Source organism: Vombatus ursinus, unplaced genomic scaffold (assembly GCF_900497805.2).
Source record: "Vombatus ursinus unplaced genomic scaffold, bare-nosed wombat genome assembly UNPS02014935.1, whole genome shotgun sequence".
Lineage (NCBI taxonomy): Eukaryota > Metazoa > Chordata > Mammalia > Diprotodontia > Vombatidae > Vombatus > Vombatus ursinus.
In genome coordinates this window covers 2483423-2501605 of record NW_020954713.1, presented here as the reverse complement: position 1 = coordinate 2501605, position 18183 = coordinate 2483423, and the positions used below count along the sequence as shown (strand labels likewise).

At 42.7% G+C, this 18183-nt stretch overlaps 1 protein-coding gene across 10 annotated transcripts in view; it reads right to left on the bottom strand.

The window, feature by feature from the left end:
- The window catches only part of ARHGEF18 (Rho/Rac guanine nucleotide exchange factor 18), a 111866-nt gene that overhangs the window by 13074 nt on the left and 80609 nt on the right, over window positions 1–18183 (bottom strand). For all 10 annotated transcript variants that reach the window (XM_027844082.1, XM_027844083.1, XM_027844086.1 and 7 more), the window contains 8 exons: window positions 17799–18049; window positions 17102–17227; window positions 16218–16335; window positions 15550–15798; window positions 14488–14564; window positions 3476–3654; window positions 2163–2254; window positions 566–757 (listed from right to left, as the gene is read on the bottom strand). In XM_027844082.1, the coding sequence (XP_027699883.1) occupies window positions 566–757; window positions 2163–2254; window positions 3476–3654; window positions 14488–14564; window positions 15550–15798; window positions 16218–16335; window positions 17102–17227; window positions 17799–18049 (1284 nt within the window). The remainder of the gene's footprint in view (window positions 1–565; window positions 758–2162; window positions 2255–3475; window positions 3655–14487; window positions 14565–15549; window positions 15799–16217; window positions 16336–17101; window positions 17228–17798; window positions 18050–18183) is intronic.

Here is an 18183-nt window from a genome sequence, read left to right as displayed (position 1 = left end):
GAAAGTTTCATTTTCTGCCATGTGCATTCAGAATAACCAAGGAGAAACAGACAGCAGCTCCATCCATGAATACACGTGTGAAAGCACACCCAAGGTCCAGCACTGCGCCCTTATCATGAGGACAGACCAGGTGGGTCTCTTTCATTCCTTAACCCTGGGCTTCATAATGAATGTGGGATGAGTCAATGCGCGCGGCCCGGCATATCAGATCTACGATATTCCGCATCTAGAACCACCTCCTCATAGATATGTGCCTCAGGTGAGTCACTGACCGGCTCTCTGTACCTCAGTTTCACCTTTTGTAAAATGAAGGGGTTGAGGGGCAGCTAGGTGGCGCGGTGGACAGAGCATCGGACCTGAGTTTAAATCCGGCCTCAGACCAAACACTTGACACTTACTAGCTGTGTGACCCCAACTGCCACTCCCCCGCCCCAAAATCTAAAATGAAGGGGTTGGACTGGGTGGTCGACGACTCCTTGCCAACCACTACATCCTGTGGCTCTGAGGAACATTTTCATAATCATGAGTGTCCCTGGCCACCATTTAGAAGGTTTTTGCTACCTACCTTCAGATATTGCCGACTTCAGAATCACATCGCCTTGCAGGTTCTCTGAGGGTTCCCCTCCTCGGAAAAAGAACCTGGACTGCGAGCCAGGAGGAAGATCTTCAAAGCTGTTAATCTCAGCCATTTCCAAATAAATCTGCTGTTTCTCATTGAGACTTTGGGCAATCAGTTCATCTTTCTTGCTTAAACGCTCTAAGAAAAGGAGTACAGTTAAAAGGGTGTCAATTTATGTCTTATTTATAATACATGTCAATTTATGACTTGTACAACAGAAACCTCTCAGTGCTGCTGGTGTTTGGGGGCAAAGTGACTAAGCACCAGCATTAAAGTCACCTAGGCTAGACTGGATTTTCCTGACAAGAGAATGTGTCAGACACAATCATGAGACTGAGCTGAAATACCTTAGACTTTAAAAAGCATCACTTCTATTAACTGGGTTACCATAGGCCAAAGATCTATCTCTGATTGAACTCAAAGGCTGAAAGTGAAGGCCGAAAAAGTCAACTTGTGATTTAGGTCAGTGAGAACTACTCACGTGCTTATAGCTTGCTATAGGATTTACAAAGCACGACATTCACAATAACTTTACCAAGTATTATTATGCCTGGGTTAGAGGTGAAGTAACTGAAATATCTGAAACTAGATTCAAACCCAGGCCTCCTGACTCCCAGTCTGGCATTCCACCTATCTGTACTGCACTAAGCTGCCTCCCCAAAAGGCAAAGGGTCCCTGAGGAGTACAAAAATCTCAAGAATTCCTTCAGATGACAATGAAACAGAAATGGTTATACCCAACAAGCTGTATTATTAACACTGTCCTAGCTGGGAGGCATCCAGGAGCCGTGGCTCACATCCTCCCCGACATTCCCCACCTGATGTGCTCTGCTGACTGGTCCCCAGGATGACCCCATTATGGTGCCCACAGCACGGCCCTTCCACCTCGATCAGGGACTGCTCCCCTAGCTCACTGTAGAAGACGCCCAGCTCCAGAGAGGCCACTCACAGCCCAAGGACACTGGCCTGGTCAGGGTGGTTCATTTGGTGCTACAAAGTAATTAGGGTCCAGCTCTGCTCTTGGCTGACCTCCACCTGTCCCTTCTGATTCCTGGCTTCTCTAACCCTCCTCTTTCTCCTTGCCTACCCAACAAGATGCCTGAGGAGGATCCTGGGAAAGGACAACCATTTCCATTTTTTTTCCCCCCTCACATACTGGACTGAAACCAAACCACAAGCTGTTGGCAACTCTCGACAGCACTGGATCTACAGTCAGAAGATTTGGGTTCAAATTGAGCTCTGCCACAGACTTTCTGTGCCTCTTCACTTCTCCATGACTTGATTTCCTCATCTATAAAATGAAGGGCCTGGACTAGGTGACTTCCAAGGTCTCTTCCAGTTCTAAACCTACAAACTTATGACTGATTCACAAACGAGTGAGAGTTTAGGTCAAGGGTAAAAGAGGGCAATGTCTAGATTTACAAGCCTAGCGTCCACCCCCCCCCATTGTTTTCTGCTGCCCACAGCTGTCTCAGAACATGAGTGAGAACTGCCCCCCTCCCAGTTCAGACTTCCCTGGTAGAATTTGCTCCCGACCCCTTTACCTTGGAATTCTTTTAATTTTACAGCTCGGGCTTCAGCCATTTTTCTGTCTTCTTCGGCCTCACCGAACGGTTCTTCCTCCCCATCAGGGCAACTGAGGGAAGAAGAGAGGGACACTGCTATGACCTGCCTGTGTGCTTTCCTCTGGGTCATTCTCTGGTTTCTTAAAAAGGGACACTGCTCTTCTGAGGCATCTAACAGAGAGAGGTGCTAAGAAGTTCTTTAATTGAGCAAAACCTGTTTGTTCATCACTAGCTTAGGAAAAAAAGACAGAAGGAGCTGGAAGAAACAAACCGGCAGATATCTGTGGAGAACTCTATCTGCACAAAGCATGAGTTGAAAAGGAAAGTATATACACAACCTTCAACATCAGAGAGCTCACACCTTAAGAAGGGGAGAGCACAGAGTCCGCAAGAACACCCTCAACAGAAAGAAAAGTCAGTCAACATTTATTTGAAGGCTCTGTGCTAGGTGCTATCAACACTTAGCCTCAGCCATATGCAACACTGATGGACTGCTGGAATGAGAAAATGTGGACGGGATTAGCCTAGGAAGCCTTCTTAGAAGCGGTGAGTTTCCAATGGTGAAACCATTTGGCAGAGAGAAAAGGAAAAGCATTCCAGAAAGAGGGAATAGGACCCAGAAAGTGCTCTGAGGAAGCAAAGTTTTTCTAGGACACAAAATGGGTTTGCCTGCCCAGAGCTAGCTAAAAGCCAAGGCTGACATAACAGGATTGAAAGGGTGCCTGAGTAAAAGCGGACAGAAAGTGCAGTGGGGGAAAGAAACAAGGCAAGGAGACAAACCAGTTTAAAGGGGGAAATTAAGTTTGCAAACAACTTGTTGCTGTCATGAAGAACGCTCCATCTAGAATACAAAAATCTGGAATCCACCGATGCCCAGGCCTCTGGACTTCGATGTAGGTAAAACTAGCAATGAATGCACAGGCCCTACAATCTGGCTGGAAAAATAGGAAGTCTTTTGAGCATCTCAAAGGCTGAACTATTGTCAAACACAGACTGCTCAGCCCTTCTCAGGCAGATGGGGGACAGTGCTATCTGCTCTTCTGAGACAAGGGAATCCCTCCCCCTCCCCCAGGCCAGCCCCTCACAAAGGGCTGGAAGAGAGCAGAAAACTAACTCTCCTCACTGCGTTACAGAACCCACATTGGCTGTTTAGCTTTTGTAAAACAGTCTCTAGGTGGTGCTACAAGAACTAAAACACAGTTAACTTTCTTTTGTTCATGAAGGTAAAATACTCACTCTGAAGGGAGCAAATGCACAAATGGGAAAGAAAACCCTTCCAAAGTTTTATTTACCTTTCCACAGCTCTGCGGATCTGGGTCATCCATGAATTTCTCTCTTCTTTGGAGCAGGTATAAATTTCATACATTTCTGGTCCTTTCATTGAGGCACTGATCAGAAACATTGCTTTTTCCTCATTTGCTACCTCCCTTACAATTAGCTTTTGTAATGAAATAATAGGTGGCTTTGAGTCCTGAAAAACAAAACCAGATTGGGGGGGAGAGGTGTAGTTTTTTTGCCTTCACCTTCTCACACAATTGAATATTCCTTCTCCCTAGCAGCAGCAGCAGCAGCAGCAGCAGCAGCAGCTTATTTAAAGGGGAAGGAAGGTGCCCCTGTTCATTTTCAACCCGAGAAAGAAACCTAATAGTACACAGAAAAAAATGTCTCCAGCAGGCTTGGTGCAGAAAAGGCAATGGCAGAGCAATAAATGTTTTTAACGCCATGTCACGCCATCATCCAAGAAGTATTCAAAACCACTGAGACCAGTTTTTAACTGTCTGCATTTGGCCACCCACCCTGCCCACTCAAGCTGCCTCTGTCTCCTTGCTCCTTCGTAGCTGATCTTGGGAAAAGTGGTCTGCAGGAAAGCTCATCCTCAGAGCACTCCCAGCAGGCAGCTGTGCTCGCGACTCCCCTGAACCTCACCACCAAACCCAAAAGCCTTTGCTCAAGGGCCTCTGACCACTTGGATTCAACTCAATTCACCAAATGTTTATCAAGTTTGATAAGCTGAACATTTATCAACACCTACTTGTTACTTTGTGCACGGCATAAGGAGAAGTAGGAATACTCTATGCTCCTCAATCCCGCTTACAGACCCCGGCCCACCCTCTGCTTGCAAATCTAGCAGCCACCTTTCCTCCTCTGAGATTCACTCCCTCTGTCTCCACCCCCTACCCCGTTCAGACCCTTGATGCCATCCCTTACCACGCTCCAGTTTACTTTTCTTTTCTTAAGGAGTTCAGTGTCTGGCTCAGTCTTCTCTCTACCCCAACTCTTGCCCTCACACTCAGGGACTTCAATATACCTAATGATATCCTTATGAAAAGCCCAGCCTCCACTCCCGTTCCTCTGACCTTTTATACCTCAGCCACCCACACAGATGGCAACATGTGACCTCCACAATCCTTAAGGCTGAAATTCTCTTCCCTGATTACAGTCTCTTCTGCCTTCTTCCTCCGCCTTCCTCCACTTAAACCATATTTAATGTGGCTTCCAGTCCTTAAGAGTTTTGACACAATGGTTAACCAGTTCAACTATACACCAGCCTTTACTCTCAGAACTTTTGCTTGCCCTCTTGTTCTGATGCCACTCAAAACTTGCCCCTGTGTTGACTGGGTCCACTATAAATTTGTTATCTATTCTCAACTGGGCCTCACTGATACAAGGCAATTTGACAATTTTTGTTCTCTCCAGTAAACTTTTAATTTTTAATTAACAAAACATACAGAACACCAACATGTCCAACTCAATCCTCGACAGAGATTACAGAAAAAAGCAAGAGACTGATAAAACACCTAGAAATAGTCACTCACATTGTTGCTTCTACTCGCTCTCCTGTTTAGTGACTATCTCTCGTAGATCACTACTTCAGATCAGCCCTGACTACCAAGCTTCCCTTCACTCCTTCCTCTCTCGTACTCTACCACCCCCACCTTCAGCCTAGAAGCTCTGCTCTCCAGATTGGTGGCCCTTTCTTTGTCACCCCAACCTCTCTCCAGTTTTGGAACCAAGAGCAAACCAGCTGCTGTAGTTCCTGGATGGGGTGTGTCCCCATACTCTCCCAAAGCCTCATCCACCACCCTGGTAAATTTCTAGACCAAAGTGACCCTCCCAGGTCACTACTCTCAGAAGGGTTAAGTTTAAGGTATCTTATGAGACATCCAGTCTGAGATGTCCAATGGGCAGCTGGAGACATGAGCATGGAGCTCAGCAGTGAGGTTAGGACTGGATAAGTAGATTTGAGAATTGTCAGCAGAGAGGTGATAATTGAATCCAGGGGGGCTGATAAGATCACCAAGTGAAATAGTACAGAGGGCCCAAGACCGAGCCCTAACACCCACGGTTAGTAGGCATGACCTGGATGAAGAGCTAGCAAAGAAGACTGAGAGGGGGCAGACAGGGGAGGGCAGAGAATATAAAGGAGGAGAAGATTGACAGTGATGGACAGTATCAAAGGCTGCAGAAAAGTCAAGAAGGAGGACTGAGAAAAGGCCGATGGATTTGATGACTAAGAGGTCATCAGCCCCATTACAGAGAGCAGCTTCAGTGGAATGGTGAGGCTGGAAGTTAAGAAGCAGAGGAGAGGGAGGGGAGGCAACTATGGTGGAGGGCTTTCTCAAAGTCAGTCATGAAAGAGAAGACAGAGGAAGGTCAGGAGCTAGCAGGGATGGATGGACAGACATGTTTGCAGGAGGCAGGGAAGCTGCCAGCAGAAAGGGAGAAGTTGAAGATAAGCTGAGAGTGAGAATTATGTGGAGGAGGCAATTGGCTGGAGAAGACAGAATGGAATGGGGGTCACTTGTTTAAGTAGAGGGGTTTGCTCTGGCAAGGAGAAGGTGGTGCAGTGGATAGAATATTGGGCCTGGAGTCAGGAAGGCCCGAGTTCAAATTCGGCTTTAGACACTGCTATGTGATTTTGGACAAGTCACTTAACCTGCTTGCCTCAGTTTCCTCAAGTGTAAAATGAGGATACGGCCATAGAAGACTCTTATATAAAGGCTTATTTCCCTTTCCCTTTTTCATCTCTTCCTGTGAAAAACAATGATTAAGATAGTAGCAGAAGGCATCTGAGTGATGTGAGATGAGGAATAGGAGAAAAGAGAAAGTTCTCTGGGAATGGCTTCAATTTTTCAGCTGAATATGAATTTTTCAGCTAAATATCTCAGCTGAGGGGAGAAATCGAATTGATTAAGGAAATACAAAAAGACGCCTCACTGCAGCGAGGGCCCTATTTCTGTCAAAGAAACTACCAGTCTTCCAACTGCACTGGTTCAAAACCTCAGAGTAATTCCTCAGCTCTTCAATCACCCTCACCCTTATTTCTTTTTTTTTTGGAATATATTTTTTTCATTAGACTTTTTTTTTTTTAGGCAATTAGGGTTAAGTGACTTCCCCAGGGTTACACAGCTAGTATGTGTCAAGTGTTTTGTCTGAGGCAGGATTTGAACTCAGGTCCTACTGACTTCAGGGCCAGTGCTCTATCCACTGCACCACCTAGCTGCCCCCACCCCTTATTTCTAACAGGCTGCCAAATCTGGTCAATTTTACTCCATTTCTTACACCCACCCCCTTCTCCTTATTTATCCAGTTCCCACCTCGGTTCAGGCTCTCCATGGCCCCTTCACCTGGGTCACTGGGGTGGCCTCCTCAAGGGTCCCCCCCCCCCGCCCCAATCACCCTCTGCCCTGCTGTCAAAAAAGCCTCACCATCCAACACTCCCACTCAAAAATCTTCAGGAGATGCTAGTGCCTTGAGTATACAATAAACTCCTCAACCTGGCACCCCAAGCCCTCACTCATCGGGATCTACACGACTGTCTTTCCAGACTCTATCACTTCCTTTCTTCCCTTTTCCCACTACAGACAAGTTGGTCACTGGCTCTCATTCACAGACTTCATAGACTCTTCCACCTCCCAGCCAAAGCGCCCTCCCCCCTCTCCTCCCCCAGCTCTCTCTTCCTCCTCCCTCCTGCACGTGCCCCTAGAGAAGAGAAACTCCAGGAGCGGAGACACCATTTTATTTTTCTCAGCATCCCCAGCAATCTAGGAAATGGGTGCCTTGCTCAAAGGAAGCATTTAATAAATGTTTGTGGAAATGAACTTCTTGCTGGCATCACAAACTCAACCTCAACGGAGAAGCAGCATGATGGAAAGAAAGCCAAGAGCAAAAGGAGCCGAGTTCAGATTCCTGCTGCAACCCTTACTATTTGCACGACAACAATGGGCAAATCACTTCATCTTTCTGACTCTCACTTCCCTTCTTTAGCAGAAAGAGAAGTCTCTTCTAGCTCTCAATCCCAGGTATGACCAAAATCCAATTGACTATATTTCCCCCAAAACTACCTCCCACATTTGCTGCGTGACCTTGGGCAAGAATTTAACTTCTCTGGACCTCAGTGTCCACAATGAGGCAGAGTGGCCTAGATGGTCTCTGTGGCCACTGCTGCCACCTCACAACCTAGAATCTCACATTTCCTTTTTATCTGCTTCTCTGGTGGTGTGTTCAAGAAGCAATGTGGTTAAATCAAAGATTAAAGACCAGAGAGCATGTCTGAGAGAGCCAGGATGACCTGAGCCTTCAAGCGTCCTAGGTAAGGAAAAGCTGCCCCCCCAAGGCAGCCCTTCAGCAGCATTCTGGTCCTGGAGAGTGACCTGGGTCATGAGGAAGTCATGTGCCTTATCCAGGGCTCCCCAGGAAGCACTGACCATGAGGCCAGCTCTCTAACTTCTACTGGGGGTGGGGTTTCATGGGCCTCTCCACAGGAAGAATCATGTTAGATAAATACGAACTAAAGTAAAAATAGGATGGTGTGGGAAAGGCCAGTTCATATCAAACAGGAAACTTACTACATAGTTAGACTATAACCTATAGAAGAGGATACAATTCTTGATGTAGGGAACTGCTTTGAATCTTTGAGAAAGGTAACTGGCAAGAGTTTAATCAGAAAAAAACAAAACCCAAGTCTACCTGCTGCCTTCCCCTCCTTCACCCCTCAATCTGCACAGCAAGTAACCAGGACTTTCAGGGCTATTCAGAAGGACAGTACCAATCAGGAACTAATTCTACTGAGCCAAACTAACACTCACCAAAAGGGATCAGAAATAATGATGAGCCATGGACCTGGAGGGCCAGCGGTAGGTGGGCTACAATAATTACATCTGGATTGGGGGCTCAATAAATAAGCTTTCCTGATCTTTCAGCATCCAGTTGGTTCTTGGTTACCACGGTCTCAGATTAAAGGCAGAATGGCCTGCACTGTTTTCCAAGGTGAAATAGTGGGTCTAATGCCCCTCCCCACAATCAGGCCCCTGAATTAACATGCTACTAACAAGAGAGCTCTTAAAGCAGGATTCCAGCACCAATATCTGATGGCTTTGCGCTCTCCATGCTCAGGAGGAAATGGAAAAATGCAATAAATGAAAGTACTACAAAAAGTAACCAAACTGTTCACATTCTAAAGGTACTGCAACTCCTGAACTCATCGAAACTGTCTTCACTTTGTTTTTAGGCTTTTCCTATAGATTAATATTAGTTAGAATTTACCATTTCTCTCATTTTTTAAAAATGCACTTCAACAACATACCAAAATTTATGGGATGCAGTTAAAGCAGTATTTAGGGGAAAATTTATTTTTCTAAATTCTTACATCAACAAAATAGAAAAACAGATCAATGAATTGGGCATGCAACTAAAAAAACTAGAAAAAGAACAAGTTAAAAATCCCCAATTGAGCACCAAATGAGAAATCCCGAAAATCAAAGATGAGATTAGTAAGATTGAAAAACCTATTGAGCTAATAAATAAATCTAGGAGCTGGTTTTATGAAAAAACCAGGAAGACAGATAAGCTATTGGTTAATTTTATTAAAAAAAAGAAGAAAACCAAATAATCCTGTATCAAAAATGAAAAAGGTAAAATGACCACCAATGAAGAAATTAAAACAATCATTAGGAAATATTTTGCCCAATTATATGCCAATAAATCTTGACAATCTGAACAAAATCAATGAATATTTACAAAAACACAAATTGCCCAGATTAACAGATCAGGAAACAGGTTGCCTAAATAACCCCTACTCAGAAAAAGAAATTGAACAAGCCATTAATGAACACCCTAAGAAAAAATCCCCAGGGCCAGATGGGTTCACAAGTGAATTCGACCAAACATTTAAAGAACTAACTTCAATACTATATAAACTATCTGGAAAAACAGGCAAAGGAGTCCTACCAAACTCCTTTTATGACACAAATATGGTGCTGACACTTAAATCAGGAAGAGCTAAAACAGAGAAAGAAAATTATAGACCAATTTCTAATGAATAGATGCGAAAATTTTGAACAAAAGGCAATTATAGCAATATACCACAAAGATTATACACTATGACCAGGTAGGATTTATACCAGGAATGCAGGGCTGGTTCAATATTAGGAAAACTATCAACAAAACTGACTACATCAATAACAAAACCAACAGAAATCACATGATTATCTCAATAGATGATGAAAAAGCTTTGGACAAAATACACAAAATACAACACCCATTCCTATGAAAAACAATAGGGAACACAGGAATAAAAGGGATGTTCCTTAAAATGATAAGCAGTATCTATCTAAAGCCATCAGCAAGCATTATCTGTAATGGGGATAAGCTAGAAGCCTTCCCAATAACATCAGGGGTGAAGCAAGGATGCCCATTATCACCACGATTATTCAGTATAGTACTAGAAATGTTAGATATAGCAATAAGAGAAAAAAAAATTGAAGGAATTAGAATAGGCAATGAGAAAACAAAACTATCACTCTTTGCAGATGATACGATGGTATACTGAGAGAACTCCATCTCAACTAAAAAACTACCTGAAATAACTAACAACTTTAGCAAAGTTGCAGGATATAAGATAAACCCACATAAATCATCAGCATATTTATATGACCAAAAAAGCCCAGCAGCAAGACAGAAAGAGAAATTCTATTTAAAATAATTGTAAACAACATAAAATACTTGGGAGTCTACCTGTCAAGACAAACCCAGGAACTATATGAACACAATTACAAAACACTTTCCATACAAATAAAGTCAAATCTAAACAACTGGGAAAATATCAATTGCTCATGGGTAGTATGAGACAATAAAAATGCCAGTTCTGCCTAAACTAATTTACTTATTCAGTTCTATACCAATAAAACTGCCACAAAATCATTTGACAGAGCTAGACAAAATAACAAAATTCATCTGGAAGAACAAAAGGTCAAGAGTATCAAGCGAATTAATTTAAAAAAAAAAAATCAAAAGAAGGTAGCCTAGCAACACCAGATCTCAAACTATATTATAAAGCAGTAATCATCAAAACTATCTGGTACTGGCTAAGAAAGAGTGGTAGATCAGTGGAATAGATTAGGTACACAAGACACAGTAATCAATGATCAGTTCAATGACTAGTGTTCGATAAATCCAAAGACCCCAGCCTTTGGGATAAGAACTCACTATTTGACAAAAACTGCTGGGAAAACTGGAAAACAATAGGACACAAACTAGGTATAGACCAACACCTCACACTGTATACTAAGATAAAGTCAAAATGGCTTTAGATTGATTTAGACATAAAGGGTGACAGCATAAGCAAATTAGAACAAGGAATACCTGTCAGATCTATGGGGAAGGGAGAATTAATGACCAAACAAGAAAGGGAGCATAATGAAATGTAAAATAGATAATTCTGATTACATTAAAAAAAAAAGCTTGTGTATAAACAAAACCAATGTAATCAAGATTAGAAGGAAAACAGAAAGCTAGGAAATAAGCTTTACAGCAAATATCTCTGATAAAGGCCACATTTCTCAAATATATAGAGAACTGAGTCAAATTTATAAGAATACTAGTCACTCAATTGTTAAATGGTCAAAGGTTATGAACAGGCAATATTCAGATGAAGAAATCAAAACTATTTATAGGCATATGAAGAAGTATGCTAAATCACTTTTGATTATAGAAATGCACATTAAAACAACTCTGAGGTACCATCTCACACCTATCATATTGGCTAATATGACAAAAAAGGAAAATGATAAATGTTGGAGAGGATATGTGAACTGACCCAACCACTCTGGAGAACAATTTGGAACTATGCCCAAAGGACAACCAAATTGTGCATACCCTTTGACCTAGCAGTATCACTACTAGGTGTGTATTCCAAAGAGATCATAAAAAAGGGAAAAGAACCTACACGTGCATAAATATTCAGAGCAGCCCTTTGCATGGTGGAAAAATATTGGAAATCGAGGGGATGCTGCCCATCAATTGGGAAATGGATGAACAAGCTGTGGTATATGAATGTATTAGAATGCTATTATGCAATAAGAAATGATGAAAAGGCAGATTTCAGAAAATCCTGGACAGACCTGTACGAAAAGATGCAAAGTGAAATGAGCAGAACCAGGAAAACGTTGTACATAGCATTAGCAACACTGTGTGATGATAATTATGAATAACTCAGCTCTTCTCAGCAGCACAATGATCTAAGACAAAGGACTCACAAAGGAAAATGCTATCCAGCTCCAGATAAAGAACTGATGGACTCTGCAGATTTAAACATATTTTTTTTACTTACTTTACTCTTTTCCCCTTTTTGATCTGTTTCTTCTTTCACAACTGTGACTAACATGGAAATGTGTTTTATATGACGGTACATGTATAACCTACATCAAATTGCCTACCATTTTTGGGAGGGGAGGGAAGGGAGAAAAATTTGGAACTCAAAATCTTATAAAAATGAATGCTAAGAATCTTGACATGTAATTGGGAATAAACAAAATACTATTAAAAATCAATAAAATAAAAATGCACTCCAAAATCAAATGCATAGGAGTACAGTTTTCTCAGTGTGTATATACTCACCCTTAGTATACAATTTGTTATACAACACTACACTAACCAGTACATCTTCAATCTCATCCATTAGCATTGGTGGGAAATGGGCCAAGCCTGAGGGAAATAGCCTCTGTACAACTCGAGTCCTTTCATAGGTAAAAAGCCCCCTTGCTAACATCACCAGTGAAGATCTTTGCTTTAAAAACTGCCTTTCTCAGATGATATTTGTAACTCATGAGACCTCTGTCAGTATTAGGGTAGTTGGAGGGAAAAAATTATATGTATGTGTGTTTGTGTGTATATATATATATATATATATATATATATAGATAGATAGATAGATATAGATAGATATAGATATTATATATATATATAGATATGTAGATAAATAGATAGATAAATAGAAAGATAGAGGGCACAGGGTGAGTTGAAGATGAAGGGGTCATATCTGGAGAACAAAATTAAGTGGTGAGAGAGGATTATACTGGGAGAAAGAGAAAGGGAGAGGTAGAGTGGGGTAAATTATCTCACAAAAAACAGAAAAGAAAAGGCTCTCATAGTGGAGGGAAAACAGGGGAAGGTGAGAGGGAATGAGTGAATCTTATTCTCATCAGATTTGGCTTAAGAAGGGAATAACATACACACTCAATTGGGTATGGAAATCTATCTTACCCTACAGGAAAAAAGGGGGGAAAGGGACAAGAGAGCAGGGGGTTTATAGAGGGGAGGACACACTGGGAGAGGGGGTAATCAGAAGCAAACACTTCTGAGGAGGGACAGGGTCAAAAGAAAGAACAGAATAAATGGGGGACAGAATAGGATTAAGGGAAATAGAGTTAGTTTTTCACAACATGACTACTATGGAATGCATAACTGCACGTGTATAACCTGTATTGAGTTGCTTGCCTTTTCAATGAGGGAGAGTGGGGAGAGAGGAAGGGAAAAACTTTGGAACTCAAAGTTTTAAAAACACATGTTTAAAAAAAAAATGTTTTCACATGCAACTGGGAAATAAGAAATATAGGAAATGGGGTACAGAAATCCATGCTGCCCTACAGGAAAATAGAAGGGGAAGGGGATGGGGGGGGACAGAAGAGAGGGCAGACTAGGGGAAGGGGTATTCAGAATGCATGCCATCTTGGGGTGGGGGGAGGGGCGAGATGGAGTGAAAATTTGGAACTCAAAATCTTGTGGAAGTGAATGTTGAAAACTAAAAATAAATAAATTTAAAAAACAAACAAACAAAAAAACTGCCTTTCTCCTTGTGTTGTCCTGAATACAGATCAGAGGAGCTTTATCAGACAAAACTAGGCAAGTCCCACAGGTTCCCAGACAAAACTACCCATCAGTAAAGGTCAGGCTTCCATTTCCTATTTTGGAGCTACCGGTGAGTACACGCAAACATGGCAACACAAAGTTGTGCCTTCCCACAACAGCGCTCCTTAGTGCACAGCGGCATGCTAGGCTTTTCTCTGCAAAAACTCAGTGGGCCAGAAATCTGTGCAGATGGTCAAGCTTTATTCTTTCTTCTCAATCTTGTTCCTTCCACCCTTCCAAAGCAAAACCCTTATCAGAACTTGATGCTCTGGGCACCACTGATTTGTGTGTTACTGTAGCTTAGGGTTGATGGACCACTGCTATTCCTCTCTCAAATATTTATGCCTCTTCTCTCTCTTCCTTCTCAAACCTATACTTTTAAGAAGGTTTAGAGGATCACTTCAGTAGAGGATATGGGGTTCCAATCCCATCCTTGGGTTTGTAATTATGGTAGAGAATGAAGAAAAGCTGGAAACCCCTCCTCCAGAAAAGAGAATCCAGTTTGTATTCATAAGGAACAATTTGAAGTCAGGAGGTTTTGTGGTGTATGAAGTTGTCACTTTTCCCAGTGTACACCAGCACAGCTGCCTTCACAAATTACCCAACAAAGGCCATCCTGTGCAGCATTCTCCAAGGCCTCATGGCAGGTGCCTACCCAGCTTCACCCAAGGAATGCCCCTGGACTCTCTGGCCTCAGACATCACAACTTACATTCCAAAGACACAGTCAGGTTTCAGTGGGACTCTGGGTGTGTCACTCAGAGGCAGGACTAGGAAAAGATCTCAAGAGTCCAGAGGTTCTGTTTGCACTACAGAGTATCTCAGCATCTTTACTGTAAGGAAGGGAAATTTCTGCTCGCATCCATGTACCGATCACTTGACTGTCCTTCTCCTCTTGACCAACCCACTGGCAAGCTCACTAAACTGCCTTCTCATTTCCCATCAGTAAAGAATGACCAGCATCGATACCCTGATACTCTTGTTCACAAACATCTGCAAGCTGGGCAACAGCACAGATGAAAACTAAGCAGCCCTGGAGGGCCTTGACCTCAGGAACTGTCAATGAAGGTCTGGGTTAAGTGTCAATTACAGGGAGGAAGAGTATACAAAGTACATACCACAGATGCAAAGACATATTTTTGGTCCTTTTCTTGTAGCAACAAAAGTACATCAGTCAACAGGACAGCAAGAACATCTGTGAAGAAAGCAAAGTAAGAACGTGAAATACTGTAAGCAGACGACTGAGAAGGATCCGAGTCAGAGGACTGCACTTGCTACCCACACCACCTCAGACAAGTCACTTCACCACTCTGGGACTCAGTTTCCTCATTCGTAAAGTGAGGGGATCGAATGAGATGATCTCTAGGGTCCTATGAGTCTCCTCAGATAGTTCACATGCAGTCTGGGGATAGACTTTAAGTACAATAATTTTGCTCTCTGGCATCTAAGAAGCCCCTTGGTGTGAGTGGAAGTTCTTGGCCTTCTCTCATCTTTGCATTAGTAAAAAAAAGGAAGCGTGTTGCTTTCCCATTTCAACCTCCAGCAAACTCAGCAATAAGCCAATGAACAAGCTAGTCCCTCTCTGAAGGCATACATTCTTGTACAAATCTGACAAGGAAATTCTCTGCACAGTTTGTAACATGTTCCGAAAGGAGCAGATCCATGTGGCTTGGCCACAGCAACACCAAGAACATGGGACATCAAGCTGTGAGCACAGGAAGAAAGGAGCTGGTTTGAAGCTGCACCAGCATGGAAATCTGAACAGCACCAGCTTTTTAAAGACAGCCTTGCTTTCTGCTCTGATCTTGTGTGGGCAAAAAGGTGTCACGGGGTTGACACGACATGGGCTGATGTTTATTTCCTTGACTGCAAACCACGAGTCTCTCAAAATAATGTGTTTTCATGGAAGAGGGCTCATGAAGTACTCACATAAGAGTTGAACACACTATAATTAGCTTAAATATTTCCCCAGACTAGCAAATTAGGGAAAGAAATGATTTGTATAGTTAATGTATCATCATACTTAAGAACCATAATGTTCTAAACTTGGCTTAAATAAACAATAAACCTCCTAATTGCCTTTCTTTACACCCCAGTGCTCAGCACAGTGCCCGGCACACAGCAAGCACTTAATAAATGCTTGCTAAGTGACCCACTTTATTCCTTGTTGAGAGGTTTACCTTTCAGACGCCCTGATGCAGTCTTCCAGCACAGCATTCCATCAAGATGGAGCTGCCTATGGAGCATGTCTTCCTTCCGGAAGGTCAGCCCATTTTTGAGCTTGCCAGAGGACTTGAGGTCCATCTTGCCAACAATCTCTTTGAGACGCTGCCACTTCTCACATTCGTTCACTTTGGCATCAACTTGTGTGATGATGTCTTTTATTAGGCTGAGAGCCTGGTTCAAATCTTCATAATCTTCAGTCCCAGCTACCACGGACAGCAGAGTTAGTTCTTCTCATTGTTTTTTTTTTGTTTTTTTTTTTTTAAAGCACAGCAACCACAAGAAATGACAATCTCACCCAGAGCTGTACAGCACCCCAAGGACCCTTCACAAATTTAAAATTCTCATAGGGCTCCTTGAAACAAAGAACTACTACTTGTGCTAATGCAGAATTCTCGTTTTTAACCCATGAAAATAAATGCAGCTAAGGTGACCCCAAAATACTCTTCATGGCTCAGGGCCAAGGGAAATTCCATAGGGAGTTTTAGTATTCAAAGGCAAAAAGAGGATCGTAATTACAGCACATTAGGAAGACAGTATGTGGGACAACAGTTAAACAATCCACAGTACTTTACTTATCAAGCAGCACTATGACGCTCACAGAGAGGGTTAGAAAATCCAGTACCTTCAGTATTCTGAATAATGCGCTCCACCAGCACAGGATACTTGGTAATGCGCTGAGTAACGAGAAGAATGCACTCCTGAACACCAAGCCGCCTCACAATAGAGAAGTTGCCAATTTTCTATGGAAAGAAAAAGCCAAAGCTTACAAACGCTAACTCTTGAGCAACCAAAATTCAGCCCTCTACACAGACCCATTAACACGACAATTTGCTTTCTATGTCTCCATTTTCTGATCAGAAACACTCGGCCTTCTGACACTCGAGTTACAGGGCATCAGGCTGCCTGTGCTTTTGGAAACACAATTCTCAACTTGTAAAAACTAAAAGAAAAAAAGAAGGGAGGGTGTACCTCCCAGGGAAGACAAGAGGTTTATGCATCAAGCCTGGTTGGAAGCCAGCCCTTCCTTGTCGCTGGAAGGGGGAGAGAAACAAGTTTTATTCTTCAGAGCACATTGCCAATTATCCTTTCATGCTTACAAAGCTATGGAATTATATGTTAAAAAAAAAAAATGCCAGCAGGACTCCAAAGTCATTGATTCAGAAAATAACCAAGAATTTGGCCTTGACCGCCCCGGTGATAACACTACATATTAGCTTTTTTCGCTATTTGGTCAAAATATTTCTCTTAGACATTTTTCTGGTTCTCCAGCATGAGGTGGCACATAGCACTGCTTATCAGATTGGTACATGACCTCCAGGCACCCTCTCCTTTCCCTTCCTGTTCAGTTTAGCTCCTTCTGGACCAAACTAGATTGTTGTACTTTTAAAAATAAATACTATTGCAAACCATTTAGGACTCTCTTGCTCACGAACAACAGCATCAGGGAACACAGGAGGGAGCCAAGTGCTCAAAACTTACAGCCACAAGGCTCTTACTTCTTGTTACCTTTATCATGTTTTGGAATTTCTTGTTTTGCTGGAGCAGTTCCTTGTAGTGAGTGACGGCTTCGTTGTGACCACAACAAAAGATACCATATTTTTCTTTCATTCTTTCTCCATTTTCACCTGAAAACTAATACAGGAGACAGAAAACAAAACATGGGAAGCCTGTTTGCAACCACCAGAGTTTATCTGAATCAACTTCATCAAGTTTCAAACAGACTGTCTAATTTACTTCCAATTTCAGTTTCTCCTCTAAAAAGAAAAGGGAAACTTTGGAGGTAAAATAAGGGCTTTAATAGGCTGCAGAAGGAAACAATAACTTGATAACCTATAAGCCAGAGCGATCCAGAAAATGTGAGGAAAAAAAGCAGAAAAAGAAACAAGGATTGCTGTAACAAGCATTCTTCTTATTAAGAGTACAAAATAACACTCAGTTTACAAATTGATTCAAGAAAGAACTCTGGCATCAAGAGAGAGATTTGCTACTCTCCTCAGGAATTTCTGCTTGTCATTTCAGAAGTGACCCAAAGCATACGTGCCAGCTGGGAACAGATCCTCCCAGAAGTCAAATACCAAGACAGCCCCCTCAAATGGGCACACTCTTTAGTTCTCTATGGTCCCAGACCACAAGCCATCCTACTGATCAAAGACGCTGGAATGCCTACTGGATGCTGACTTCCCCCAACTATGATAGTTCCCACCTGTTGTACCAAGAGGTCTCCAATTTTCTGGATCACATAATTCTGATCACTCCCTTCTGCCAAGGATTCTCTGCGTCGCTCCTTCAAGCGGTACAAGAACTGCCCGTGCATCTCCAGCAAGTCATCCACGCACGGGAAGATGCGGTTGAGGACTCTGCTACTGAACTGCATCTCTTCCTTCAGCGCTTTTGAATAGACTTTCAACATGATCTTCAGGGTTCTGACATGATGCACTTCAGTCTGTATTAACTCTGTAGGGGATACAGAGTGCCCACACTAAGAAGCAGCTGCAGTCCTGTCATGAGCCTTCCCTTCACACGCCTGTTCCAGCTCCAGCCCCCATTCGCTTGTCCAGGCTGACCTGCCACACCCTGAATTTACTTCT